We start from the raw sequence: 27,592 nt of genomic DNA, 5'->3' as shown, positions 1-27,592 counted from the left end.
CACGAAACAGAGAATCACATAGTAACTATTATAATTGTGATTAGCACACAAGAAGGATGAGGGGGCACCAGAGGGCATAAAAGGAGCTACATGATCTAGTCAGGGGGCAAGGAAGGCCTCCGTGAGATGAGGACACTAAGGCTGCCCCCTGAAAAATGAGTAGGAGTAAGCCAGTGAAGCTTAGGGGGTGGAAAAGGGAGATATACCATGTTCATGGATTGGAAGACTCAACTTTGTTAAGAAACGTTATTCTTCTCAAATTGATCTATAGATTGAATACAATCCCAATGAAAACCCCAGAAGATTGTTTTCATTAAACTGATAAGCTGATCTAAAATTTTTCAAAGGACTTGAAATATCCAAAGTTATCTAGAAAGATAAGAATGAAGTTAGAGACTTTAACCTATCCGAGTTCAGAACTTACTAAGAAGCTCCAGTAATCAATAGAGTGTGGTACTGATGTAAGGATAGCATATCAATCAATGAAATAGAATATACAGCTCAGAATAGACCCACACATAGATGCTCATTTGATATTTGACAAAAGCACGAAAGCAATAAAAAGGGAAGGGAAAATATTTTTAACAAATGGTGCTGGAAGTGAATATCCATATAGAAAAAAATCTCCATCCTTACCTTAAACCAAAAACAAAAATTAACTTGAAACAGACGACAGACTTAAACATAACTGCCAAAGTAACAAGCTTTTAAAATAAAACAGGAGACTGGCTTTGTGATGTGAGAGTGGTCAAACATTTCTTAGAAAGGATACAGACAGAGGAGAATTCTAGACAGGGGCACAGTAGAGGCAAACACCCTGGGGATGGAAAGAGTTAGTTTTTTTAAGGAATTCGATGAAGAGCAGCATGGCTGGATGTGGCCAGTGAGGAGGAGAGTAGCAGAGTTAGAGATATTCTACTGTTGGCGAAGTGATCTTTAAAACAAAAAGAGGATGAAATGGTAAGTTGCAGTCTGGGAGAAAATATTTGCAAATCACATCTATAAGAGAGGACTACTTATCTCTACAATATATAAAGAAGTCTCAAAGCTCAACAATAAGAAAACAAACCACCCAATTTTAAAAATGGGCAAAATATTAGAACAGACACACTACCAAAACAGATGTATATATCAAATAGGCATATGAAAAGATGACCAACATCAGTAACCATTAGGGGGATGAAAACTAAGACTACAAAGACATATCACTTTACACCTATTAGAATAGCTAAAACAGGAGGAAAAAAACACCTGAGAATACCAAGTGTTGACAAGCATGTGGAACAACTGGACCTCTCAAACACAGCTAGTAAAAATGCAAAAACAGCAGAGCTCTCACTTAAAAAAAAAGTTTGGGGTAGTTTCTTAAGTTAAACATACACTTACCATATGACCCAACAATCCCACTCCTATAAAAATAAAACCATGGCCGCACAAAAATCCTGTATGCAAATGCCTATTGCAGCTTTATTCACAACTGCCCCAAACTGCAAACAACCTATACATCCTTCAGCTGGTGAATAGATAAATAACCATTATATGGATATATAATGTCCAAAGTTTCCCCCATGTTCTGCCATAGTACATCCATATATAATGGATATAACTATACAATGAAAACCACTCAGCAATAAAAAGGAACAAACTACTGATATATGCAGCAACATGGATAGATCTCAAACAAATGGTGCTAAATGAAAGACGCTAGACTCAAAAGACTACTTACTGCATGATTCCATTTATATGTCATTCTGAAAAAAGGCAAAGCTGTGAGTACAGAGAACAGATCAGTGGTCGCCAGGTACAGAGGGTTGGGGGAAGGGTTCGACTATAAAGGAGCAGCACAGGGAATTTGGGGGGTGATGGAACTGCTCCTTATTCTGATTGTGTGGTCAAAACTCATTAAACTATATCCTAAGAACTTTATTTTATTTGATGTAAAAAAAAAATTCCCTGGTCACCTTATCTCCGGCTTAAGCATTTTTCCAAGTGCCCCACCACCTAGGGAGAGAATCAAAATTTCTGAGTGAGATGCTAAGGGACTCAAAACACCTTTCCGGGTTCAGGTTGGGTCAGTACACTCTACCTATCCATGTTCCCTGGCTCTCCTCTCCCACTCTAGTAGCAGGAACTTGGGGACTCAGAGGTCAGCATGTTTATGCCTCAGGGCCTTTGTCCATGCTGTTCCCTGCCTGGAGTGCCCTTCCTCCCCTCTATCCCTGGCAAGCCCCTATTCATTCCTCCAAACACAGCTCAGGTGGCACCTGCTTGGGGTAGCCAGTCCAAGGCACTGAGGACTTAGCGTCCACACAGATGCTAAGCCCAGCCTGGGTGAATGGGCCATCCCACTTAGGGATGTGGGGGCCAAGCTCTACCTTCGATATAAGGCGTCTACATTCAGAAAGGGTTATAAGGTGAAAAAACAGGAGAGGCAAGGTGCATTCATCCAGCTTGTCTTAAGAGGCTTATTCTAACCTAAAGAAAAGAAGCTCAGGAGATGCAGTTCAAGACAGAGTACAGCTATTTAAGAGGGAACTGATCATCCAGTTCTGACGGCTTCCCAGGACTGAGTACCCCCATGGCACACCACTTGTCCAAAGGTCCCCCATGTTCCCGTGTTCTGGGGAGGCCACCCCTCCACGGCGGTGAGGAAGCAATTCCTTCCCTACGCCCAGACGGATTAATGAAACGGCAAAGCCCCAGAACGCCGCTTATGAGAGATTTCTTAGGCCGTGGTTCTGCAAGTCAGAAATAAAAAGCAGGGGTTTTCGGCATCGTGCAATTAATGCAGAAAACATTGATTTCTGCACTGTAAGAAGACGGTTCATTAATTCCAGATGCCCCAGCCAGTCAAACCAAGGCTCAGCTTCTTTGCAATACGAGGCAAATGAGAATACTCAATTTTAGAATTCCTTTCTGCAGCAGCCTATATTATTAAACAGAGCATAAAACCTACCCACTCAGACTGCTTAATTCTTCCTAAATAATTAACAGCACCTGCTCACCTCCCTATCTACACCGGCAAAACTTGGTGCTCTGCTCAAAGTTGAAGGGAGCTCCCCTTCCGGTGGGAGGAGTAATCAAATGGCCACAGACATCGGCCCCCCACCCCCCCCACGAAAAGCCACTTTATGTGCTTCGTGGAATATTCCTCCGATGCTTCCCAGCCTCAGGATCGCCACACTGGACTAGATTTTCTCCAAATCACCTTTGGTAGGTAAGGACTCAACAGGGACCTCCTGAGAAAGCTGCCTGGGGTTCAAGGCCTAAAAAAAAGAGAAAGGGGAACCCCTTGGGAGAACCGTTTCCCTTTGGAGGAGGCGTCTGCCAGTCGAAACCTTATTATTATTATTATTTAATGCAAACTTCCCTTTGGGGGAGTTGATAAACTTAGCAAGACCCAAACTCTGCAAATCAAGTCCAAGAAAACCCAGGAATTGGCCAAACACACCGCTGGGGCTTTTTGTTACACGACAGAGCCTTGCTATGCAAAGTGTGGTCCTCTTTCAGTAGCATCAGCTTCACCTGGGCCTTTGTTAGAAATGCAGAATCTCAGGCCCCATCTCAGACCCACTGAATTAGAATCTGCATTAAAGCAAGACCCCCTGATTGGTGCGCACTTTCAAGTTTGAGAAGCACCGGCTGGGAAGTTCTGTTGAGAGAGTTCTGTTGAGAGGGGGAAAGCAGGGGGCATGTCTTCTGCCTGCCTGTCCCAAGCCAGGCCACCCAGTCCTCCCACTTCTAGGACTGCCACAGCCCTGAGACCAGACACTTCCCAATGGAACCCCTGCCAGGCCCAGTGGGCCACTGACCCAGCCACGAGATCCTGGCGTCATTCAGGAAACCAGAGTCCTGGAGCCCTTGGACCTGCTCAAAGTGTGATCCCCAAACTGTGCCAGCAGCACCCCCTGGGAACCCATCAAAGATGCAGAATCCCAGGACACTTCAGACTCACGGAACCCCCAAGAACTGGGGAAGCTCTCCAGGAGATTCTAGTGCATGCTGAGGTTTGAGGACCACCGTCGAAAGGACCCCAGGGAAGTAGAGGTCATAGCAGAAACCTGCAGCTCACGCTGTCACCTGGAAGCCAGGGGACTTTAACTGGACTCAGCTCCCCCCGTTGCCTTGACCAATGTGGGCCTTGGACCCTTCATTTGTTTCCTCAGACTACAAACTGAAACAACAGAAACTCATTCTCTCCCAGTTTGGAGGCCAGAGGTCTGATATCTGGGTATCTGCAGGGTTGGGGTCTCCTGGGGGAATTGGGGCAGGACCTCCTTCTAGCTCCCACCATGGCTGACCTTCCACGGCTCTCCTTGGCCTGGGCACAGTCAGTTCCATCTCTAGCTGCATCGTCACCGGCGTTCCTCCTGCACATCTGTCCTCAATGGCAGTCCCAACTCTGTGTGTCCATCTTGTCTTCCAAAGACACCTGTCATTGGATTTGGGGCCTCCCCTGCCCCTCCTACTTTACAAGAACAGCTTTATTACCCAAGGGCAAGTTAGGGAGGGAGACGCTTCGGTCCTTTAAACTTCTGGGTGCTCCTATCTACGTGCCTCCCCCAGCCTTCTCAGTTATCTCGGAGAATGCAACAAAGATTTCATGCACCAAATCCCATCCGACTCCAATTGTGATCGCGGGATTCGCACCGTTTTAATGAATGCCAAAACCGTTTTTTCGTTTGAAGGCATCTGACAAGAGCCACAATCACAGATTAGAGGGAAACTTCTTGCTTTTCAACAAAGGTTAATAAATAGTGACAGCATTAAGTCTATTCTGATTAACTATGCTGAAAGACATTATTGCTGTTTGTAACATGAAATCATTATTGGATTAAGCACAGCATATAAAAATGAAATGTGAGTTTTAATCTCAAACACAGATGTGCAGACTGCTCGGAGAGAGGTGGGGCCAACTCGGAGGCCAATATTAATTCTTAAGTTGCTCTGATGAAGGAGCAAGGTCTGTCGTGAGTCTGGTCCGGATTGGATGGGGACGGTGAGGTCCCACGGGGGCCTCTTCCTCCACCACCCTCGGAAGACGCTAAGAGGTGACAGCAGCAGCTAGCACCCTTTTCGCTAAGACGTATCACACCGAGCAGTTACACAGAAAAAGGCAGGGCCCAAATGGGGACCAAGAGGCCATACGGTGGCCTTGCCATTCTAGGGGTCTCTGGCCTCAAAGACCCTCCCCCCAAAAACATCAACTGCAAACTGGGAGCTGGAGATAGAGGGACCCACCAGTGTTTTCTCGATGAAGAAGTGGGGGGTAGGGGGTGTGCAAAGGGTAGTGAAAGTGAATAAATGGCTCTAAGGGCATCATTAACCTGGGGGAGGGCTGGGAAAGAGATGGGTTCCAAGTTCAAAGCCGCTGCCTTGCCCCTTCCCCGCCAGCCCATCCGCCATGGACCGCTGAAGATGCTCCCAGCTGCATGTTTTGTAGAGTCATTCATTCAGCACCCACACTGCAGCACCACTACCCAATAAAAGGAGCAAGGCTGGGACAGGAAACAGGAAACATATATGCTGAACCTGGGACATCTTGCCTTACCAGAAAGCAAGGAAGCTGCCAAGATGATGGTGAGGCTGGGGAGGAGGAAGGAAGGAGTCCAGAGAACACAGGGTCTAATTTGAAGAGCTCCCCTCCCCGCCCAGGCCAGGGATGGGACAGTCTGAGCTTAAATTAATACGGACAATAACTGAAATGGATTAAGATGCCATGACTGCGCTCGCATGATGCCTCTGTAACAATATATATTTTAAAACGCTCATTTGGAGGATGCCAGGGAATCAACTCATTATTTTGGAAACTGGCAAATAAAGGGAAAGGACTGAGCATTTATCTTGCATTTCCTGGATACACTTTACTTCAGGGCAACCAAATAATTGATGAGGGCGGTTTCTCTGTATAGAAGTATTCCAGCCCAGAAAGAGAGAAGGGAGGGTAGAATTGATGTATCAACATTTTGCAACCCTTAATGAATTAATGGACCCAGGCAAGGATTATCAGTGGGCATGAAACCCAGCTGAGGAAAGCTTGATAATGGATGGGTCCGGATGACAGCTTCGAATGCACCGATCAATCCCAACATCCCCAAAAGAGAGACCCTGAGACCTGGGGTACCTCCTAGCAGAAGGGCCCATTGCCACCTGTGATGCAGTCAGGCCAAAAAGAGAGACCCACAATCTGATCAAGCCTCCAGTTTACAGGACCCAGCAGTGGAGAGTGCATCAGATGACACCACGGGGAAACGCCAGGCCACAGGCCACAGAGGGGAGCTCTGGGGGACAAACAACCTGGGTCTTCAGCAATAATAAAAGGAGGAAGAGAAAGATATGGGGAGAAGGAGAGAATGAAGGGCCGAGAGAGATGGGGGACACAGAGAAAAGGAGCAGACAGAGAAAAGATAAGAGAGAAGGACAGTGAGAAATAGAGAGAGGGAGAGAGAAAGATGCATGGAAGGAAAGCCTACATAGTAAAAAAAAAACTTAGAGACTCATCAATCAATTGGAACATATGGACCTTATTTGCGTTCTAATTCAAACCAACCAACTCTGAGAAAACATTTATGAGACAACTGGGGAAATTTGAACCTGACTGGTTCTTGGACAAAACTGACATTACTGTTTACCAGGATAATAATAAGTGGTCCCTTCCCTATAGTGGTTTCTATACATTGAGGGTAGGCATGAAAGATTAAATGGGAATTTTGGGGGAACTTTGGGGAAGATTTTTGGAAGCCACAGATGGCACGCAAAGGCCAGCAGAGATATTCTACAAGCTGATGGGGAATTCTCCAGCTGGAATTCCAAAGGTTATTGCTATTATTATTTTTTTGTTTGCATGGGCAGGCATCAGGAATCGAATCTAGGACTTGGTATGGCAGGTGAGAACTCTGTCTGCTGAGCCACCGTGGCCCGCCCCCAAAGGTTATTTTTTAAAATGTCTTTTGTAATACATGTAGTATGTTCAGTATTATTCTCCTCAAAGAGGTTTCATTTTTTTTATTTCATATTTATTCCATATTTTTTCAAATTTCTTTTTCATACGACTTTAATTTAACATTGGCCTACATATAACCTGTGAAAGAACACTCAACGTAAATTTTACAATAAGGGAAACACCCCATAAAAGAAAAAGAAAGAATTCAGATGTCTCCCCTGGTGTGAAGGGAGGGAGGGCTAAAAAATTTTACTTGGATTGCCCAGATGGCGGGAAAACTGTGCCCCTAACCCCTGCTACATGGAAGGATAACTGCATGTGGTTGTAGTTTATCTTTTTTTTTTTAAAAAAAAAAAAGCTCCTCTTTTTAGAGATGCATACTAAAATACTTCAGGATAAAATAACATGTCATCAGGGATTGGTCTCGTGGATGGGAGAACAGATGAATGGGGCCAGGCCAGGAGAGCAAAAGCGCCGAGTCTGAGGGGGCTTCACTCGTCTCTCTACTTTTGATAAGCTTAATGCAAGTTTATAAAGACATGGCTCCATAGTGTTCACTGTGCAGCTACCGTGAGCCAGCTGCTGTCCTCAGACTGGTCTTTGACGGTGAACAAAATCCCTGCAATTTTTAAATCCAAATCCGCTGGTGGCTCCCCAGCTACACCAAGAGGAAAAGCCCAACACCCAGCCGTGGCCACAGGCCCTTTGCAACTGCCACCCTCTCGGTCTCTGCTTCGGCCCCACTGACCTCACGTTCCTGCCTCAGGCCCTTTGCTAGGCCAGAGGCCCTCCTGCTTCCTCTGACTTACCTCTCCTCACCCTTCAGGGTTTGCCTTAAAGCGAGACCTGAAACTAGCAAAAGCAAATTACAACTCTGCAGTAAAGGGTTAACTCAACAGGCCTGGGCTGTCCCAACGCAGGACATTCTAGAAATCTTCAGGACTGGCCCTAAGCCCCTAGAATAACCAAACTGCTAAACTAAGGCCGGTCATGTGGGCACTCCATGCCTACGTTCCCCTACCCAGGGAAAACCGCAGACCCCAGACCCAGGCTGGGTGAGCTTCCCTGGCTGGTAACGCTCAGGCGCAGCCCTACAACCCCCCTGGGAAAGACACCTGGAGGCTTCCACCTGGTCTCTCCTAGACTCCACCCCAAGATGCCTTTACATCTCTGCTGATTTTAATCTGCATTCTTCCACCGTAATAAACTATAACTGAATAGATCATCTTTTCTGAGTCCTGTGAATCCTTCCAGTAAATCTATGAACCTGAGGCTGGTCATGGGGACTCCGGGACAGTAACTCATAGAATAAAATAGGAGTCTATGAGTCCATATCAAAATAAATAAACACTGAATAGATAAATAAATGCGGAGTAGGGGAAGTGCCTCATTATAGCAGAATACCAACCAACAAATGTAGAAGTAAAGATGGAAACAGAAAATCACCATTTCTGCAAACACCAGACCCATAAGGCAAGAGGCATGGGATGGAGACAAAAATCAGGGGGCAAAAGTAGGATGAGAAATGGGGCATTTGCATTGTTTCAAAGTATATCCCGCAAGACGCTTATCAAGGACAAAGGGGGAAACAGTAACTTTACCAGGGGGAAATGCAGACAGAGAATCACCGAAAGTGAGTGAGCAGGGTGAGCCCAGGGGTTGGGGCCACACGTGGCCCACGCGACTCCTGACCCGCTGAGTGGACAGGGACGCGCGTCACTCGGGGGCATTTCTGCCCCAGACGTATAATCGGAATAGAATCCCGAGTAAACACCCGACCTTCCCAACCTGAGGGATATTCTACAAAATATGAATGGGCATTTATCATCGGAAGCATCAAGGTCCTCAAAGACAAAGAAAGACTGAAGAACTGTTCCAGATTCAGGGACATGAAAGAGATGCATCAACTAAATGCCAGGGATGGTCCTGGGACCAGATGGACAGTGGGGACACAGCTGGGGAAATGGGCCCGGGGCAGTAGACCTGGTGACGGTATCGTAACAATAGCAACCTCCTGATCTTGTCATTGTTCTGGGGTGTTTAGAGAATGCAGGGGGAAGGGAATATGGGGCTTCTTTGTACCATTTTTGTAACTTTCTTTACATTAGAAATTATTTAAAAATGAAAAGTTAAAAAAATTATAAATCAAATCAATGAAACACAAAGCCTTCCGTAACCTGGAGCTCCCTCGGGAACACCTCCCCTGGTACCTCTTATTCCATAGCACTTAGAACCTCGTGTGGCCAAGGGCAGTTTCTCTCCCTGGAGTGTCTTCTCCAAGCACAGGGCACTTTCCCAGCAGAGGGAACAACTGTCCTCTCCTTATCATCCTTATCATCCTTTACAGTCCTTTATCACTGTTTGTAATTACATATTCCTCTGGATTTAGTTCATTCATCCATCTGACCAGTCAATAAATACCTGAGGGCACAGGTGTGCCAGAGACACACCTGTCCAGGATGTTAGATGCCGAGGACCCAGCAGTGATGGGAACACACAAGGCATCTACTCCTACACAGCCTTCCTCTGTCTCTGCCACCCAACTACCATCTCCACGGGGCAGAGCCCAAGCTGCTTTGTCTCCTGCTTCGTCTCCAGTGCCTGTCACATAGTCAGTGCTCAAAAAAATGTCCACCGAATGAACGAATGGCTGGGTGGCGCACACACCACCGCTACCGCCTCCAGCACCCACGGGAGACATTGCTAATTGACCTCAGGGCTCTCCCACACGGCAGCCGAACAGGCATGCAGCGCATTTGCCTTGCAGAGATGCACGGGAACAAGCCTTTTGTTTCAGAGATGAAGAAATTAGGGGCAAACAGTGAAAAGTCAATGACAGAACCCAGGCTCCTGATGCTCAGCCCTAGCAGGCCCCACTGTCCCAGGAGGTAGGAGACGCTTCTGTAACAGCTCTCAAGTTTGATCCATTGCAGTAAAACCTCACACCAGCCTCCTTCGGGACCCCTCTGGACACTTGCTTCCCCGGTTCATGGCACGTTAGGGGTGAGCAGCAGGCATCTGCAGGGCAGGAATGGAAATGTCTCTCCCCAAAGACAGTGGCCCCATTTCTGAGAATAAACACACGTGAAAGAGGGCTCCTGAGTGCAGGATCTGCACACACCTCAATTTCCACTCTGACATCCAGGCACCTCCCCAGACAGGGACCCAGGAGAACGTGCTCATCAGCTGTGCCATGGCTTTGTACACTTACTTGTCATTGATCTATTTTCCTCTGTTTTGTGGGTTTATGGCTCAAACTCCCTTCCAAAGCCCTAAGGCTGGCTGCAGGTATGGAGAAGTTCCACCCAACCCCTTCCATACCCACTAGGGGTCAGCCAGGGAGCACTAGAGTGTGGTGGTTTGAAGCCATAGATCCCTGGGTTCAGATCCCAGCTTGACCACTTCATCAGAGACCTGGGGCAGGAGCCTGACCACTCCCTGCCTCAGTTTCCCAATAAGCGAAATGGGTCAACGCTGTGAGGATCACTGAGGAATGTGTCTCTCCTCACTGTGCAAGTCGTGTGCCCAGATGAGCTGCTCTCTCCGTGCAGGCTATCCACCCAGGTGAGCTCCCCCAGGGCAGGAACCCACCTACCTTGGACATCCCTGGGTCAGCATTGCCATGAGCATGGACTGGAAAAAAGGAATTTGTCTATGTTATTTACTAGTTTTTTTTAAATGCATTTTTTATTTCAGGGGTTTATTTTCTGACTGCAGCTTTAAAGTCCCAACCCACATCTTTCCACTCCCCGCACCCTCTGTGGCTCCCAAGAATGGACATTCCACCTGCCAGGGAAGATACCCCCATAACTCCAACCTCCCTGAGCTGGGAAATGCAGCGGGTGCTGTGGCATCAGCAGCAGCATCCACTGTGCCAGGCGGAGCCCACAGTTTCCTGCAACTCCTGGAGGCAATGAAAGAGCTTAGCTGGGATCACAGGAGAAAGAAATACAAGCGATGCCTACGTGACATCTCCTGATTGAATTAGGCAGGGGATCTGGAGGATGGATTTTCTGTCCTAGCTGAATGTCAAGAAAGTGATCAGGTCCTTGGGCCTGGGAGCTTGTAGAGCCCACGCTGCGTGATGGGAAAGATCAGGTGTGATCCAAAAGGTGGGGGGCCACTGTCACAGAAAACCACACCTCGGGATGCCCCAGGAGATGTTACACAGAGCCTCAGTTTCCTCACCTATGCAATGGGCATACAGGGGTGATTCAATGAGATGATGTCAGTAAACCCTCAGCTGGATGCCTGGCAACCGGTGCTCAATTGGGAGGAGGTGGTGCATTTTATTGCTTCTGAACTTCAAAGGAAACAATTTTGTTGCCATTTGGGTCCCACTGGCACCAAGCCTGGCCATTAACCATTGCAAATGAGCTGCCGGGGAGCAAAGCCCAGCCTCTCCAATGCCTCCCCCGCTCCTGTCGCTGTCCCCAGCCCCACTCCCAGCCAGACGGCAGCTGCCCCCCATCTTGCCAGAGGCCCCTGCCTTTGCCCCTCTGAATTCTGAAACCAGGCGTTTTCTGCCCCTCTCTCTCACTCGCGATCGTGTTGTCATTCCAGGCCCCTCTCACGGAAAGTGTTTAGGACTGCCTCGTCAGAATCCATCCCGCCTTCCTTGTACCTATGGCTCTTGGCTCTTGTGCCCGCCAGCAGCTAATAGTAACTATTAGTCATTAATACACTCATCACCGCCCACAAAGCTGCCCTTAATTATCACTCATAGTCATTCCACTTAATCCTCTCAACCACCCCACTTTAAGTCAAGAAAACTGAGGCACAGGGCAGTGAAGCCAATTACACAAGGTCACACGGCCAGGAGGGCACAGAGGCAGGCTCCAACCTCGGGTCTGAGGGACTCCAAAGTCCCCAAGCTTCAGACGTGTGCAGGGCAAAGCAGGCTGCAGAGGAAGGAATCCATGTTCCCTGCTCCTCAAGGTTGTGAGCTACAGACCCACGGGAAGTGGCAGAACACTGTACCTGCATGTGCACACACACACACATACAGACACACAAACACACACAGACACACAAATACAGAAGCAAACACATGGACATACACAGACACACAAACATACAAATACAGACACAAACACACCGATACATACAGACACACAAACACAAACACACAGACACATACAGATGCACAAACACAACACACAGACACAAAGACATACAAATACAGACACAAACATAGAAATACACAGACACAAACACACAAACATACAGAAACAAATACATGCAACATGGACACATACAGACATACAAATACAGACACAACCACACAAATACACAGATACAAACACACAAACATACAGACACAAATACACGCAAACATGGACACATACAGACACAAACACACGGACACACAAACATAAAAATATCCAGACATACATAGACATACAGACACATAAGCATACACACACACACACACACACACACAAAACTTCCTCTCTCCCCATAGTAACCCTTTCCTGAATTTTAAAACATCTCCTCTTTGCTGAGTCACCGCCTCCCATCAGCTGTTCCTGCAAGGAGAGATCAATACCCGTTTCCTATCAACTCGGTTATCAAATCAACGGGCCCCCAAGGCCACAGCTGATCATTCTAAACCCCCCACACCCCATTTCATTACAGCTACAAGAACATACCCTTTTAATAACCCCCAATATTTCTGAGGATGTGGAAATAGATGAGACTGCCAGGGGAGGAGCCCTGGAGCAGCAAGTCAGGCTGCAGAGCCCAGGGGCAGCAGGAGGGCGGCAGGCAGCACCCCGTGGAGGGCCTGAGCTCCTGGGGGCCACCCCAACCCTTGGCCTGGCACCTGGGTCTATTTCTTTTTTTTAATTTTTGAGGTAAAATTTGCATAACATAAAATTAAGCATCTTTAAGGGGAAAATTTCAGTTGCACTCAGTACGCCAAAGTTTAGCAACCCATCATCGCTCTCTATTTCCAGAGTATTTTCATCACCCCAAAAGGAAGCCCACACTCATTAGCAGCCATGCTTCACGGCCCCTCCCCTCAGCCCCTGGTACCCACAAACCTGCTCCTGTCTCTATGGACTGACTTGTTCTGGACATTTCACATAAACAGACTCACACAGTATGTGGTCCCTGGGGGCTGGCATCCTTCACTTGGCATCATGTTTCCAAGGTGCACCCATGTGTAGCATGTAGCAGGATGCCATCCCTTTTTACAGCTGAGTAATAGTCCATTGTATGGCTAGACCACATTGAGTCGATCTATTCACTTGCTGATGGACAATTTGGTTGCCTCCACTTTTTGGCTATTGCAAATAATGCTGCTGTGAACACGTGTGTACAGGTATCTGTTTGAGTCCCTGTTTCCAGTTTTTTGGGGGATATACCTACAAGTGGTAATGCCAGGACATAGGGGAAATCTATGTTGAACTGTTTTTTGAGGAACAGCTACACTGTCTACAGATCCAAGCGCACCATTGCACATTAACACCAGCCATACATACAGCATTCCAAGTTCCTGACATCCTCACCAACACTCATTTTCCTTTTAAAAAATGGTTATTATAGCCACCCTAGTGGCTGTGACATGGGAACTCACTGTGGTTTTGGGTGACATTTCCTGAATGACTAATTATGCATCTTTTCATGTGTTCATCAGCCATCTGTATGCCACCTTGGAGAAATGACTGGGTTGATTCCATGAGTAGTGATGAACCCTGCGTACCAGGCAGCTCGGCCAAGGATGGTGCAAAGACAATGGCTCACAGACACACGGCAGCAAAATACCAGCCAAGGGAAACTCAGCACTTCAGGAAAAGCCACCATGAATGGGCTGATACCCCATTCGTCCTCTGTCGAAGCCACACTGCCCTCCCTACCCCTTTCTTCAAAGGACGTATCAACACTCTCTGCAGGCTATAATGGAAAGCCCAGGTGGTCCCCAAAAGAAATAGCCAAGGTCTGAAATGACAGTCAAGGTGACTAGGACATGGGGGCCACTGTGATCCTCTGATTGCTGTGTGACCATGAGGGTATCTCTGAAGTTCAGCTGGCTGCTGTTTCCACATCCATGAAATGGGGATGGATTGATGATTCCCTTCCTACGCAGCGACTTGCAAACAGCACTGCAATGATGATGATGGCAACTAAGTGATGAGTGCTTCCCGTGTGTCAGGCCCTTTCCTAAATGCATTGCATGAATTAGCTCCTTCTACAGGTGAGGAACCAGAGGCACAGAGAGGTGAAGCAACTTTTCCCATGTCACACAGCCAGGAGGGATCAGAGCTGGGATTTGAACTTGGTGAAGCCTGGCTCCTGAATTGGGCTCGTATCCACCATGCTAACCTGGTTCTCCTTATTTATCACAACCCGATGAGATAGGTACTATTGTCATCCCCATTTTACAGAGGGGCAAACTGAGGCTTGCAGAAGTTTAAGAGGCTTGCCTGGGGTCACACAGTAGGGACCTGGTGGAGGTCAGATTCATTTGCCCCTTTCAAAGCCGGGGCTCCTTGAGTCCCTGCTCCAAGACTCCAGCTTCTCCCCTCAAATTAAATCACATGCACGAAAACACATAAACCTACAGAGGCAGGTGGATATGCAAAGGGATTGTTTAAGAAATATCATCATTGTTGATATTAATACCTTGACAAGAAAAGTGGCCATTTCTTGGTACAAAAAGCCATCAAAGCTTGGAACAAGAAGGACTGTGAGCGAGTAATTGCTGAAGGTGGGCCTCAGGTACAGGGGGGCTTATGCACTTCTATTTCTTTCGCATTTTTCCTAATAAAAACTTCTGTTTTGGTTTCTATTTCAACAAAGTAGAAAGAGAAACACCATCAGGAGAGCTGCGTCCTGCACTGCAGATGGGAAGTCTTTGGCTCTGGAGAGCGAGTGGGTCTTGGGGACCACCGAGTCAGGCTGGGCACAACCGCAGGGACGGCCCCGTGTGGTTGGCATGCCTGGTCCCGCTTTTCACGGGTCTGGAAATGGAGCTTGAGAAAAGCGAACAAGTGTGCCTAAATACAGTGAAGTCAGGAGAGCAAGCTGGGATTCTCTCTCTGTCTCTTCAGAGAGGGCAGACTGAGCCCCTCCCTCTTCCTCGCCTCCCCACCTGGTCTGGTGAGACTGTCTGAGCCTTTGAGACCGAACTGTAAATGACGGGGTACAGCAAGATGATTTCTGGGGTTTCTTTAGGATCCTGGTGGCCCACGACCCCCCATGAGTCATCCTGGGATTTGGCTTCTTAAATCAAACCCTCCTCTCCCCAACCCATCGACAGTGTTTATTGGATACTTAACGGTTTCTGTGCTCTGTATATGGGGAAGAGGAGAAGGTCTGGCTGTCAGGGACTCCTGGTCTACCTGGTGTGAACATAAGTGCAGTCAGACGTGGCTGAATGAGATACAGGTAGGATGAGGAATGAATGGTGCCCCAAAGAGAGGGAAAATGCAGAAGGTGGTGAAGGCAAAAAGAAGGGAAGGCTGTTGGCAGCAGCTTTGGAGCTCAAGCAGGACTTGAAGGGCAGGGAGGTTTGGGGACAGTAGAGGAGAGTAGGAGGGACATTCCAAGTGGCCGAGATAGCCCGGCCAAGCACTTGGAGTCTGCAATGAGCGTCGGAGCCCTCTGGGAGTGGTGAGGAATGTAGCCTTAGAGAGTAGTTAGGAGGTGAGACACGCAGGACAGGGTAAGAGCCAGCTCGTGTATTTGGTGTGCCCGGCAGCCTTTTCCCCTCCCCCTCTAGGGTGGACGTGTGCCCAGGCCTGGCCCATCAGCTTCCTCCATAACCCACCACCCCACTGGTGCAGGGATGAGCACAGGACCCAACTTGGTCCCATCAGAGTGGATCCTGGGACTTCCACCCAGAGCTAGAGGGAAAGAGGCGCTTTCTTTCCCTAGAATTGACATGCTGGTGAAGCAGAGCTGCTGGGTGAGAACCTTAGGTGAGAACAAAGTCCATCCACACAAGAAAAGCTGAGCTAGGAGATGTACAGGATGAGACTGGCCTAATAACATCATTTGAACGGCTTGATACAGCCTTGCCTGAAGCTAGATGACCTGGAACTTCCAAGTTCCAAGAGCCAGTAAAATTCTTTTTTTGTTTAACCTGGCTTAAGGTGCATTTCTCTCACCCACAACCACAAGAGCCCATCCTTACATCAGAGAGGGGCCCCTGCTCCCTCTTCACCATGACAGTCCCTGAAAAGTCAATTCAAGATTCACCCATCAACCAGTTCTCTGTCTCCTTCACTTGGGCTCACAGGATGTCTCCCCTCTAGCACTGAGCACATAAATACACGCTGAATTAATAAATGAACAGACAAAGCCCCCCTCACATTCGGTGCACACATATTCACTGCCTCGCAGCGTCTCAGTTTCCTGCCTGCTCCTCTACCTTCAGCCATCGTCTACCTCTGAGTGAGTTTTTCAAGCAGGTGTTTCAGGTGCCCATGGATCTGCAAGGTGTGCAGTACTGGAGGGCAAATGCCCAAATCACTGCCCTCTGTTCCCGGGGAAGCTGCAGTCGGCTCAGAAGCCGATCCATCCACCCAGCCAGCAAGCATTTATTGAGCAACTACTACACACCAGCGCTCTAGCTCAAACGATTCAATGAGGTCTGGTTATAGGACTAAGGACAGGGGCAAACACCAAGAAGAGTTTCTTTTCCATGTGATAGAATAGGCTCTGCCTCCATAACCCCTCACAATGAGAGTAGGGTCCCCTTTGGGCAGAGAACTCCAATTTAGTTGTTGCCAATAATAAAAAAAAAATTTATCCCCCTAAAATAACCCTATAGACACCAAGGCATCAACACCTAATCTTGGCAGTAGTTCTGATAAAGTGGCAAGGATGCTCCCTTGCAAAAAGATACAAGAACAACAATAACAATAATAATAACATCCAGTAGTGTTATTATACATAAAAAATAATTATATGTATAATAATAATAACAGCAGTTGCTCTTTTCTTTGAGCACTTACTATGTGCCAGGTGCTGGGCTAAATATTTTAGCTACACAGTCTCATAGCCTTCTCGCTCCAACCCTACGAAGTGGGGAAATGGAGATCCAGAGAGGTTAAGTAACTGGCCCAAAGTCACCCAGCAAGTGGAGGAGCTAGGATTTTCAACCAGATCTGGAAGGTTCCAAAATCTTTCTGAGCCTCAGCTTTCTCCTCCATAAAACAGGAAGAATCAGGACCCCCCCCCCCCATGGGGTTTACAGAAGGCCCGCGTGAAATAACATGCACCAAGTATGTGAACTCACGGCCTGGTCCATGAAGGGCTTTGCCTAGGAGTGTTTCCCCATCAACACGGGTGGGGTAGGCTTGGGGGTACAGCGTGGTAGGGTGCCAGGCTCGGGGAAATAACATGCCATTCTCCCTCCTGCAATCTGCCACCGATGCCCAGATGTCATTTGGCTTTTGACAAGTGCACAAAACAGTGGCTGCAGGTCCCTTCTCATCGAACCCGGGCACTCCAGCAGGTCGCTCCCTTGCCAGCTGCCTCCCACCCCTGCCCCAGAGTGACAGCCTGAGGCTGTGCCCGCCTTGTTGTACTCCTAGAGAAGATACGGGTCCAGCATCCGGGGTGGTGGGCAGCAGGCAGAGCCCAGCCCACCCATGCACTCAGGGTCCACCCCATAACCCATGCCACGATACCCAGAATGCATAGCTGAGTGCCTGGCGGCATCGAGCGGGCAATGCTGCAGAAAGAGCTGGTGGCAAGTTGTGTTAAAAAAAAAGATAATATGTATGTTGACAAGCAGTTTTAATCTGGGTTCAGCTGTTCCAGAATTAAACATAATAGCTCACCCTCTACAGCACTTATTATAACTCTTACGACACTCCTATTATGCAACAGGCACTATTATTAGCCTTATTTTACAGGCGAGGAAACTGAGGCACAGACGAATGACTAGCCCAAGACCACATGCAGCTGGGACAAGCTGGAACCAGGACCAGAAGGCTACAGTGTTCAAGAAAGTTCCCGACCTAACAAGCGAGGGCAGCAGCAGAGCCAGCCCTGAGGTTGGTACCGTCACTGGTCCTATTTACAGATGAGAAGACTGAGGCTCAGAGAAGCTGAGCAACGTGCTCAGGTGCACACAGCATTTGAAGCCGGCTCTGTCGGGACTTGAGTTCAGCACTGGCTCTTGATGACCCTGTGGTGTGTATCTGGCTTCCACTTGTACACTCCAATCCCCAGCCCGGTCACCCACCCTGCAAAGGATGGCACCGGAGACCATCCTAGCAACAGTGAAGAGAGCCAGCTGGGGACAGGGCTTAAATCGAAATTCCTCTGGCTCTGCGGAGAAGCCCAGTGGCCATGGGGCTCCTGCAGGCTAGGGGGTTTCTGCCCTGGAGAAAGGACAGTGACCTGGCACGGCCTGCAGGTGGCCATGTGCAGAGCCCTGATCGTCCCCAAGGCTCAGTCTGGGACCAACCCTGGGAGGCTAGCTTCCCGGGGCCACCTAGGCGCTTGTCACCCAGGTCTGGCCCTCACTTTGGTAAAGCACAGTCCACATCCCAAAATGATTTTATATCTGGAAAGCAACACCCTCTCCCCCAAACCCCACAAAACCCACCCATTGTTTTCATCACTCAAGTGAAGCTTGGCAAGAGCCTCTCGGCTGGAGGGGGAGGGAGAGGCCTAAAAACACCTGCAGCCCTGCGAGGGGACTGGGAGGGACTGGGAGGGGGAACTGGGAAGGAATGTGTGTGGGGGGGAACTAGGAGGGATGGGGGAACTGAGAGAGAATGGGGGGGGATTGGGAGGGACAGGGAAGAACTGAGAGGGACTGGGGGGACTGGGAGGGACTGGGAAGGACTCGGGGGGACTGGGAAGGAATGGGAGGGGAACTGGGAGGGTCGCGGGGGACTAGGAAGGATGGGGGAGGACAGGGAGGGACTGGGGGGGACTGGGGGAACTGGGGGAACTGGGAGGGGGTGGGAGGGACTGGGGAGAACTGGTAGGGATGGGGAAGGACTGGGAGGGACTAGGGGAAACTGGGACGGACTGGGGGTACTGGGAGGGACTGAGGGAAACTGGGAGGGATGGGGGTACTGGGAGGGACTGGGGGGGACTGGGAGGGACAGGGAGGTCCCTCCACCCTCTGCCCATGTCAGGGAACCCAGCGGGGTCCAGGCAGGGCTGTTCTCACAAGCCAGGAGGGTGAGTGCACAGGGCGGCAGAGTAGCCCACACATGCTCACACAGCCCATGCTCACACACAGCACATACACACACCATGCCCACACAAAACACACGCACAGCACACACACACAACATGCCTACACATAGCCACACTCATGCAAACCATGCTCACACAACACACCCACACATAACACACTCACACAACACGCTCACACGTGTCCACACAGCACACAACACACTCACAACACACACACAGCATGCTCACACAACACAATATGCTCACACAGTGCATGTTCATGCACAGCACACTCACACAACACACCCCCACACAAAACATACTCACACATAACAGGCTCACATAACACATGTGCTCACACACATCATGCATACACCAACTCATAAAACATACAAGATGCACACAGAACGCACACATGTGCTCACACACAACACATCCACACAACACTCATACATGTGCCCATATGCATGCACTCACACACAACATGCTTGTGCACAACACACACACATGCTCACTCACATGCTCTCATGTTCACCTACACACTGTCACACATACACTCACATGCTGACATGCACACACTCATATATACACCAATACACACAGATAAGCAGATGTGCCCACACTCAACACCCATGCACTGCCCCAAGATGCTCACAGCCAGGCACTCATGGACAGAAAAAGGCACATGGGGACCCAGAGAAACACACTCAGTGGCACACTCAGCCACACCCACAGGCACCTGCCAGAGACACACGCAGGTCCAGGAGGAGGACACGGACACTCCATGAAGCACACGCAGAGGCAGCAACACAGACCCACACCACACACACGTGGACAACTCCCAAAGCCACATTACACACAGGGAAAGACACAAGGAGGGCCACACACATCTCGGGTAGTGCACACCCTGACAGAGGGCCGCACATACACGGGCACAGGCTCACACACACAGATGCAGCGCCACCCACATGACGCAGGGTCACACACACTGACACAGGGTCGCACACATGACACAAGGTCATGCACTGACCCAGGGTTGCATACACTGACACTGGGTTGCACTTATGACACAGGGTTGCGCATTAACACAGGGTCGCACACACTGACGGGGTTGTACACATGACACAGGGTCGCGCACTGACACAGGTCGCGCACACACAGGGTCTCCTGCTCGGACACCCCACGTCCTCCCGCACTGGGGGAGCCACAGGGCCGCACAGCCCGCCACACACTCACCGCAGCTCCCGCCCGATCCGAGCCCTGAGGCCCCGCCGCTGCCCCTGCCGACGGCCTGCCAGCAGTTCCGCTGGAAAATAAAAGGCGAATGCGCAAAAATAAAACCGAAAGGCTGCGATAAACCAGTCCCCTTCCCACAGGACTCTGCACTGACGCAGGTTCTGCTCTCTGCAATAAACATTTTCATTCTAATTTTAAAAGACATTAGCATTACCTCCCCAGCTCTGCAGCCAGCCAGGCGGTGCCTTGCCTCAAGGGCTGCCCGGCGGCCGTGCTGGGCAGTGGGGGCCACGGGCTTTGCACCCTGAGCCCAGACCACCCAGGCACCCGCCAGCCACTGGGCTCTGGTTTCACACCATCCCTGCATGCCCTGGTTTGGGCACCCCCAAAAGTCAGAGAGAATGGAAGCCCCAAATCAGGCCACAAGCCTCCCCTGGAGAATTCCCTCTCACGCCAGCCAGGATCTCTGTCAGGCCCAATCCCGTTCTCCAACAAAAGGGGCTCTCTAATGGGGAGTCAGACTCTGAAAAATAGGGGGCTTAGCATGAACCGGGGTGCTACTTTCCACCCCATCCCTGCCCACTCTACAACACATGCCGACACACAACATGCTCACCCCACAACTTACCCAGCCTGAAAACTCATTTCCCAGTGTGACCCCAATCCTATTGCTGGACTTAGCTGGAACGTCAGAGAGAAAGCAAACCACAGGCAGATCGGGGCAAGCAAGCTGAGCTGTTTTTACAAGCCTGGACCCCGGAAAGGTAGCAGAGCCTCCAGCCCTCAGCCTTGGCTCTTGCCCCACCCCACACCTCACCCATGATCTTCCAGCCACTGTGATAAGGGGATTTCCCCAATGCCCACCTCTGAGCCTTTGCCCATGCTGTTCCCTGCACCTGGAACACACTTTCCACTCTCCATGCCGGAGTTGTGCCTAGTCATCCTGCAGGCCTCAGAGGCAAAGTCACTTCATTCCATCTCACTGGGGGCCCTGATTGAGCGAGGCAGTGCCGGGCCTGCCTTCATGGGGCTGTAGAACATGAGGCGCCTCCTCCAGGAAGCTCTTCCGGCCTCCCCGGCCACATGGGGAGCCTCCAGCCTGCTCCCATGGGCCCTGCATCCTGCCCTCAGGGGCAGCTCTTCCCAGGTGGTCCTAACTACCTCCCTTCCAAGGGCAGGAGTAGTCTGCCAAAACCCCATGGTCTTCTTAGCATGAGTCCAACATTTGGCTCCTGAATGAATGAATAACAAGGAAAGAAGGGCTCATTCTGGTCAGGGCTGCATAGAACATCTTAGCTCTCTGGACTCACACAGAGAAACAAGGAGCGGGAGACCCCATAAAACCCAACTGCTTACACATGCCCATATTATGAGCTGAGGCTCACAGGCCCAGAGCTTAAAAATGTGAGATGGAAAAGAGAAATGTCAGCAGATGGCCTGCAGCAGCCTTGGCTTTCTCCCCTGAGGCCTCCTCTTGCATCTCCTTTAGGAAACTTTCCCATGTTGGCCCTCTCCCTGGGACCCCCATGCCACCACCAGGTCCACTGCCCCCTCACTGCTGGCCTGGACAACTGCAGCAGCTGCTGCCTCATCTCCCCAGCTCTGCTCTCACCTCCACAGCTCACGGCAGCCTGTATAACCCGTGCAAAAGGCAAATCAGACCCTGTCCCTACCATCCTGGCTTAAACCCCTTAATGGCTTCCTGCAGGCCTTCGAATTAACCTCCAAATCCTCCCTCTGACCTCTAGGAAAACTCCACACTCCATGCAGTGGCCCAAGAGGCCGAGCCTGAACTGACATCTGCCAATCACTAGAAGCTTACCTCCACCCCTGATAAAATACTCTATACACATCCTCTCTGCCAATGTCCACACTGTTCCCTGTGCCTGAATGCTGTTCCAGGTGTAAAAATACCCCTCCTCTTAATCTCTGCCTGGCAAATTCATCCTTCAAGGCTGGATACAGATGGCCGCCCTGTTTCTCCCAGGATGCAGCTCTGAGCGCAGCTGGGCATGGAGCCCACTACCATAGAGAACCCACCTTGTGGCACAGTGGGTGTTCTTCACTCCTCAGGGAACCCCCCAGAGAACAGGAGACCCATCCATCTAATTTGTCTTAGGGCTCCCAGGTCTGAGAGCACAGAAGACATGCGAGTGTATATTAGTTACACTGCTGTGACTGAAGCACCCAGGAGCTCCCTCTGCCGTGGGGGTGGGGGGCTTGTCCTAAGGTCTCGTGGTCGCTGGTTCCCAATAAATAAAGCAAAAAGATGCAGCCTCCTCTGTCTCCCTACAACCTGACTCCCTGCAACCCCTCGCTACTGTAGACTCTCCGGCCTGGAGGTTGGGGGTCTTGGGGAGGCACTGTTTTACGTAGTGGGGATGGGGGTCCCCCAGAAATGAACCAGGAAGCAGGGAAGACATCGGGGCTCCTAAACGGCCTGGGATAATGAAGCCACGCCCCCACCTGGGACCTCACATGCACCCCCGTGACGAGGTTTTTGACCTCCCCAGGCCACCCTTGTCCCCATGGGGACTGGAAGCAGCTTCAGATGGAAGCTTCTGGAACAGAGCTCCTGTTAGCAGTGGGTTCAGGGTCAGCACCAGGCAGGATGTGCAGGCTTTAGAAGACGGGAGGGACACAGAGAAAGGGACAAGAGGACCCCAAGCGTGCTGGGCTCTGCAACTTCTGCTGCTAGGATTTAACACCATTTATCTTGAGAAAAGAAACCCGGCCCCTGGGGCCATGATCTCTGCTGCCCCCGACTGAGTCTGGCCTGGCCTCCTGGACAACCCAGCTCCACTCAGCAACTGCCCTGTGGCCAAACTGGCCCTGCTTTCTGGCAGAAAGAGAAGCTGGGCTGGGAAGTAGGGCCTCAAAGCAAAGTACCAGGAAAGAAGGGTCAGCAGTGGGAGCGCTGTGTGACCTTGGGCCAATGACTCAGCCTCTCTGAGCCTCCCTCCTCCTCTATTCATGCATGTGGCCATGGTGAGGAGTACTTGGGCAAACCCAACCGGCTTCTGGGAGGGCAGGAAGAAAGGACAGAGGGGAACAAAAGATGCCCCAGGGGGATCAGGGACCTAGTCTGACTTTCGCTTGTTACCCCACCTGGGAAGTCTCTATTTGGGGCAGCCAGCGGGTGTCTGAGAGTGATGACAATGTTCTGTGCCCAGGCAGCTGCAGTGCTCCACGCTCACGGGGGTTGTCACCCATCCACAGCCATCTCCTCCAGCCCGGCACGCCCTCTTGCCACCGCCATCCACTCCAGCCGTTCCTGGAGAGGCGGGACCGCAGGGCCTGAGCTTCGGGGGCAGCTGCCATGCTCTGCCGAGGGCTCCCCCCAGGCCAGGTTCAGGACCAAGAGCTCTAGACCCAGCAGCTCACAGACTGCCCAGTGCCCAGGGCATCCCCCATTATGACTTCAAATCCTTGTGTGTGTGTGTGGGGGGTGGTGACAGTGCTCAAGGCAGATGCCACAGAGGCTATGAGTTTCCCTGGAGAGCGAAAGCAGTGATGATGATAACAGTAGAAATGACGACAATGGTATAATAAAATGATAACAGCTGGAGCTCACCAGACACCAACTCTATGCTGGACACGGGGCTAAGTCCCTGCCTACATTCTTTCGTTTATTCCTCACCACAACCTTTGAGGAAGATAGTATTTATGCTTCTTTTACAAATAAGAAAACTGAGACTTAGAGAGGTGAAGTCACTTCCTCATTACCCCATTTTACAAATAAAGACTCAGAGAGGGCAAGCACTTTGCCTGAGGACAAACAGCCAGAACTGGAGCCCATGTTTACCTGACCTTTAAAGTTCAGGCCTTCCGGCACAGCTTGGTTCCCTCCCCAGCAAACCCATGCACCGTCATGCAACAAAAAGTAACCGAGCCTGTAAGAGGTGCCAGGGAGAGCTGGATGCTGGGGAGACAGCGAGGAAGGTGCCGATTCCCAGCTCTGACCTCCCAATGGGGGAGAGACAGAGGCTGAAACATCCATCAGTCTCGAGGGGGGCGGGGGAGGGGAAGGGGGACCAGGACAGGATTTCACAACCCAGAGTCCACCTTCTCTCAGAGATCATGGCCGTCCTCTTGGATCCCACACCCCCACACCCCCAGGCTTCCCTGGCTGTCCAAAACTTCTAGTCCGATGGGGCAAATCAGACATCCATCGAACAATCACAGAGATCATTTCTCTCGCTTAAAACATGGCTGCCAGACGTCTCAACTCCCCAGGACCCCGGACCCTGGGCCCCAGGCAACAGGAGTTACTTACGTGGCCCGAGAGCCGGGCTCCGAGCCCACCCTCGCCTTCCTGCTCTGCCAGCTCCCGGCCGGGAAACTTCTCCTGACCTTCCAGCCACAAGGAGGTGGCCGGGCCGGCTCAGCCTCTGCTTTGCCTCCGTCATGCGGCACTCGGAATTATCGATTCTGCCACTGGAGCAGCCGGGATCATTTTGCTTAGCTTCAAATACCTGGCACTCATGAATTCCTCGGCCAGAAGGTTATAAAGCTGCCTCTAAAACATGGGGGAAAGATTAAGCCTGCTTATGGCTGATAATACACTGTACCCTGTCCGTCATGCCGCCCGTCTGCTATTGAAAGTTCACTATTAGATACTTATTTAAACAGCCCCGCAAGCCTTCCGAGGAAAGTGCAGTTATGCATTTTTTCCCCTCCTCACTGGCACGAACGACGGTAGATAAACATCAATTCACTCCTGCAGATCATAGTCACAGCAAATAAATTTTTCAGGAAGCTCAAGATGCGCACAAAGGCTCCGCCAAGTTCCCATTTCACATAACATCAATGTTTGGCCTCCAAGAAATAAAAGCTCTGAGGTGTCCGTCGCTAGGGCAAAATTACCAATTGTCAAGTCACTTGCAAGAGAGAAAGAGGACGAGTTCAGGAAGACATTTCCTTCAAGATCTTAAAACCTGCTGGATGGACAGTTACTTTGCATGTAAAATTAGCTACGGGGACTTTTCTCCCCGCTAAAGGTCTGGGTGTCCATCCCCCAAATAGACCTGGCCCCGCCGTCCATCCCCCCGGGCGAGCTGCAGCAGCCACAGCTCGGCCTGGCGGGTTCCAGGTTCCGGCTGAGTTCAGTGACTTTGGCGGCTCAGGCTTCAGGTTATTTTTACTTTCTCAAAGTGGGTTTTTTTTTTTGCCCACCACTTTTAGAAGTGGCAGACGAGGCTTGTCTATTATAAAATATTTGTTGCAAACACACACATACACACACACACACACACTCGCTTGCCACCCCACACGCAGTTCCTGTCTGTAAAAATCTCAAGTTGCTGTGGTGTGAGGGATGAGAGAGGGGGAAGCTGAGACACCTCCACCCACCCCCACCTACCCCTACCCCGGTCGAGCGAGGTTTATGTAACAGAGTCTCGTCCTCAGCGCGATCAGTTCCGCCGGTGTGGGTGGGAGGGTGGGGGTCTTTTACGCTGGGAACCAGACCCCATTTTACACATGGGGAAACCGAGGCACGGGAGAGCCTAAGGAAGGGAGAGGGAGCACAGAGCAGCGGATTTGGACGCACCGGGATAAGAATCTCAGCTGCACTCCCACTTTCCAGCCAAGTGGCCTTGGGCAGGGAATTTAAACTTGCCCGAGCCTCAGTTTCCTCACCTGTAAGACAGAGGTGGCAGCGGTCCCAGCCTCGTGGGGCCATCGCAAAGATTAGCTTCTAAAGGCACAGTGTTCACAGGGCGCGGAGCTTATTCCCAGAGTCAGCAGACCCCATCTGACTTTAACTCTATCGTTTCAAGCCACGGCCCCTCTCCCAGCCTCAGTTTCCTCTTCTGTACAAGGAGAACTCACTGGTATCCAGCATTAATATCTGTGCATGACGTTCTCACAACCGCCTCGAAAGGAAATGACCTTTATTATCCCTAATTCACAGGGAAGGAAACTGAGTTTTTGGGAGATGTGATCTGTCAAAGACCAGGGAAAGTCACACGGCCCTAGCACCCGCCCCCCCCCCCCCCCGCACCGCGCAGCCCCACTGGAGGCCTGGGCTCCCCCCGCCCACCCAGACCCTGTCAAGACCCCAAGTCTCAGCTTTCGGGTTGCTAAAGCATTTAAGATTCCCACTTGGAGAGGTCTTCCTGGCCAGGCTGGGAGACTCCCCTCTTCCCCATGGAATCCCGAACAAGGGACACCCTCTTCCTCAACATTCTCTAAAGATGCTCTGCCACCAAAGCATGTAGAACTGCAGGTGACAACGGTCGGGGCTTTTCGAAGGTTCCAGGCTGGGTGGGCAAGAAATCAAAGTGGGCTCATCGGGTGGGCGGCCGCAGCACTAACCCCGCCTGCCCCGGAGGTCCCGCTGCATTTCCTGCGGTCCACGAGGGACAACGAGGGGGACAGCAGAGGTCGTGGGTTACAGGTGACCTCAGCCAGCGCCGGCCCAGCCCTGCCTCCCACAAGCCTTTGCGGAAAGGGCACGGCTGAGAGAGCACCCCCTCATTGGCAGCTTTCTGCCTGTGAATCTCACTTCCCTCCCTGATCAGGAACAACAAGACCCACTTCCCGGGGTTATTTATTGCCAGCTGCCTCTTTCGCTAGTGGGTAATGTGCCCAGGGAATGGGCTCCTTGCCCCTTTGGGGTAAGACCAGGAGCATCCCCTCGGATGTGGAGAAGGGCTGAGAGGGGCAGAAGCTCCTTGCCCAAGGTCCCACATAGCTGGGACATGGCCAGACACAAACCAAATAGCCTGCGCCCAGCACCCCAGGACAGTAAAGGAGAGAACACACAGGAAACCCCAGCACACAGTAGGTGTTCAATAAATGTTGGTTCGTGTCTGCTCTGGAACCGTTGTTTGGTGATGTTTGGCATTTCTCAGCATCTCCCTAGATGGGCAGGGGAAGGAAGGAGAGCCAAAAGCTGGTCTTCACAATTAAACAAACAAAAAAAAAAATGGAAAGAAAAGAAATGGTATTGCTGTGAAGCCGATTCGGCTGTGGCTCCTTGGGAAATCCACAAAACAAAGTAAGGGAGGATATGACTTTAACATCAGGGGCTCCGTCCCCTGGGACCTCTGTGACGCTGGGTCAGGGGGGTATTTGTTCAGGCTTCACTGGGGCAAAGGATGCCAAGAGGTGGGCAAGGTGGAAGTGATCTCTGTTTCAGAGATGCTGAGACTGAAGGACAGAGAGACACAGGGCCTGCCCCAAAGTCGCCCAAAACCAAAGCCAGAAACAGCTCCCCAGCCTCCTCCCCGACACCCTGGTCCTGCTCAGGGTACCTTC

At 50.6% G+C, this 27,592-nt stretch overlaps 1 protein-coding gene across 6 annotated transcripts in view; it reads right to left on the bottom strand.

Moving 5' to 3' along the window:
• Positions 1 to 27,592, bottom strand: part of CUX2 (cut like homeobox 2) — a 261,759-nt gene that overhangs the window by 185,770 nt on the left and 48,397 nt on the right. For 3 of the 6 annotated variants that reach the window (XM_077159857.1, XM_077159852.1, XM_077159853.1), the window contains exon 1: positions 23,438 to 25,688. The exons of the other annotated variants lie outside the window; for them this stretch is intronic. In XM_077159857.1, the coding sequence (XP_077015972.1) occupies positions 23,438 to 23,650 (213 nt within the window). In that variant the 5' untranslated portion in view covers positions 23,651 to 25,688. Of the gene's footprint in view, positions 1 to 23,437; positions 25,689 to 27,592 lie in introns of those variants that run through there. 6 annotated transcript variants of the gene reach the window in all.

Source organism: Tamandua tetradactyla, chromosome 5 (genome assembly GCF_023851605.1).
Source record: "Tamandua tetradactyla isolate mTamTet1 chromosome 5, mTamTet1.pri, whole genome shotgun sequence".
Lineage (NCBI taxonomy): Eukaryota > Metazoa > Chordata > Mammalia > Pilosa > Myrmecophagidae > Tamandua > Tamandua tetradactyla.
This window is presented reverse-complemented; position numbering and strand designations above follow the sequence as displayed.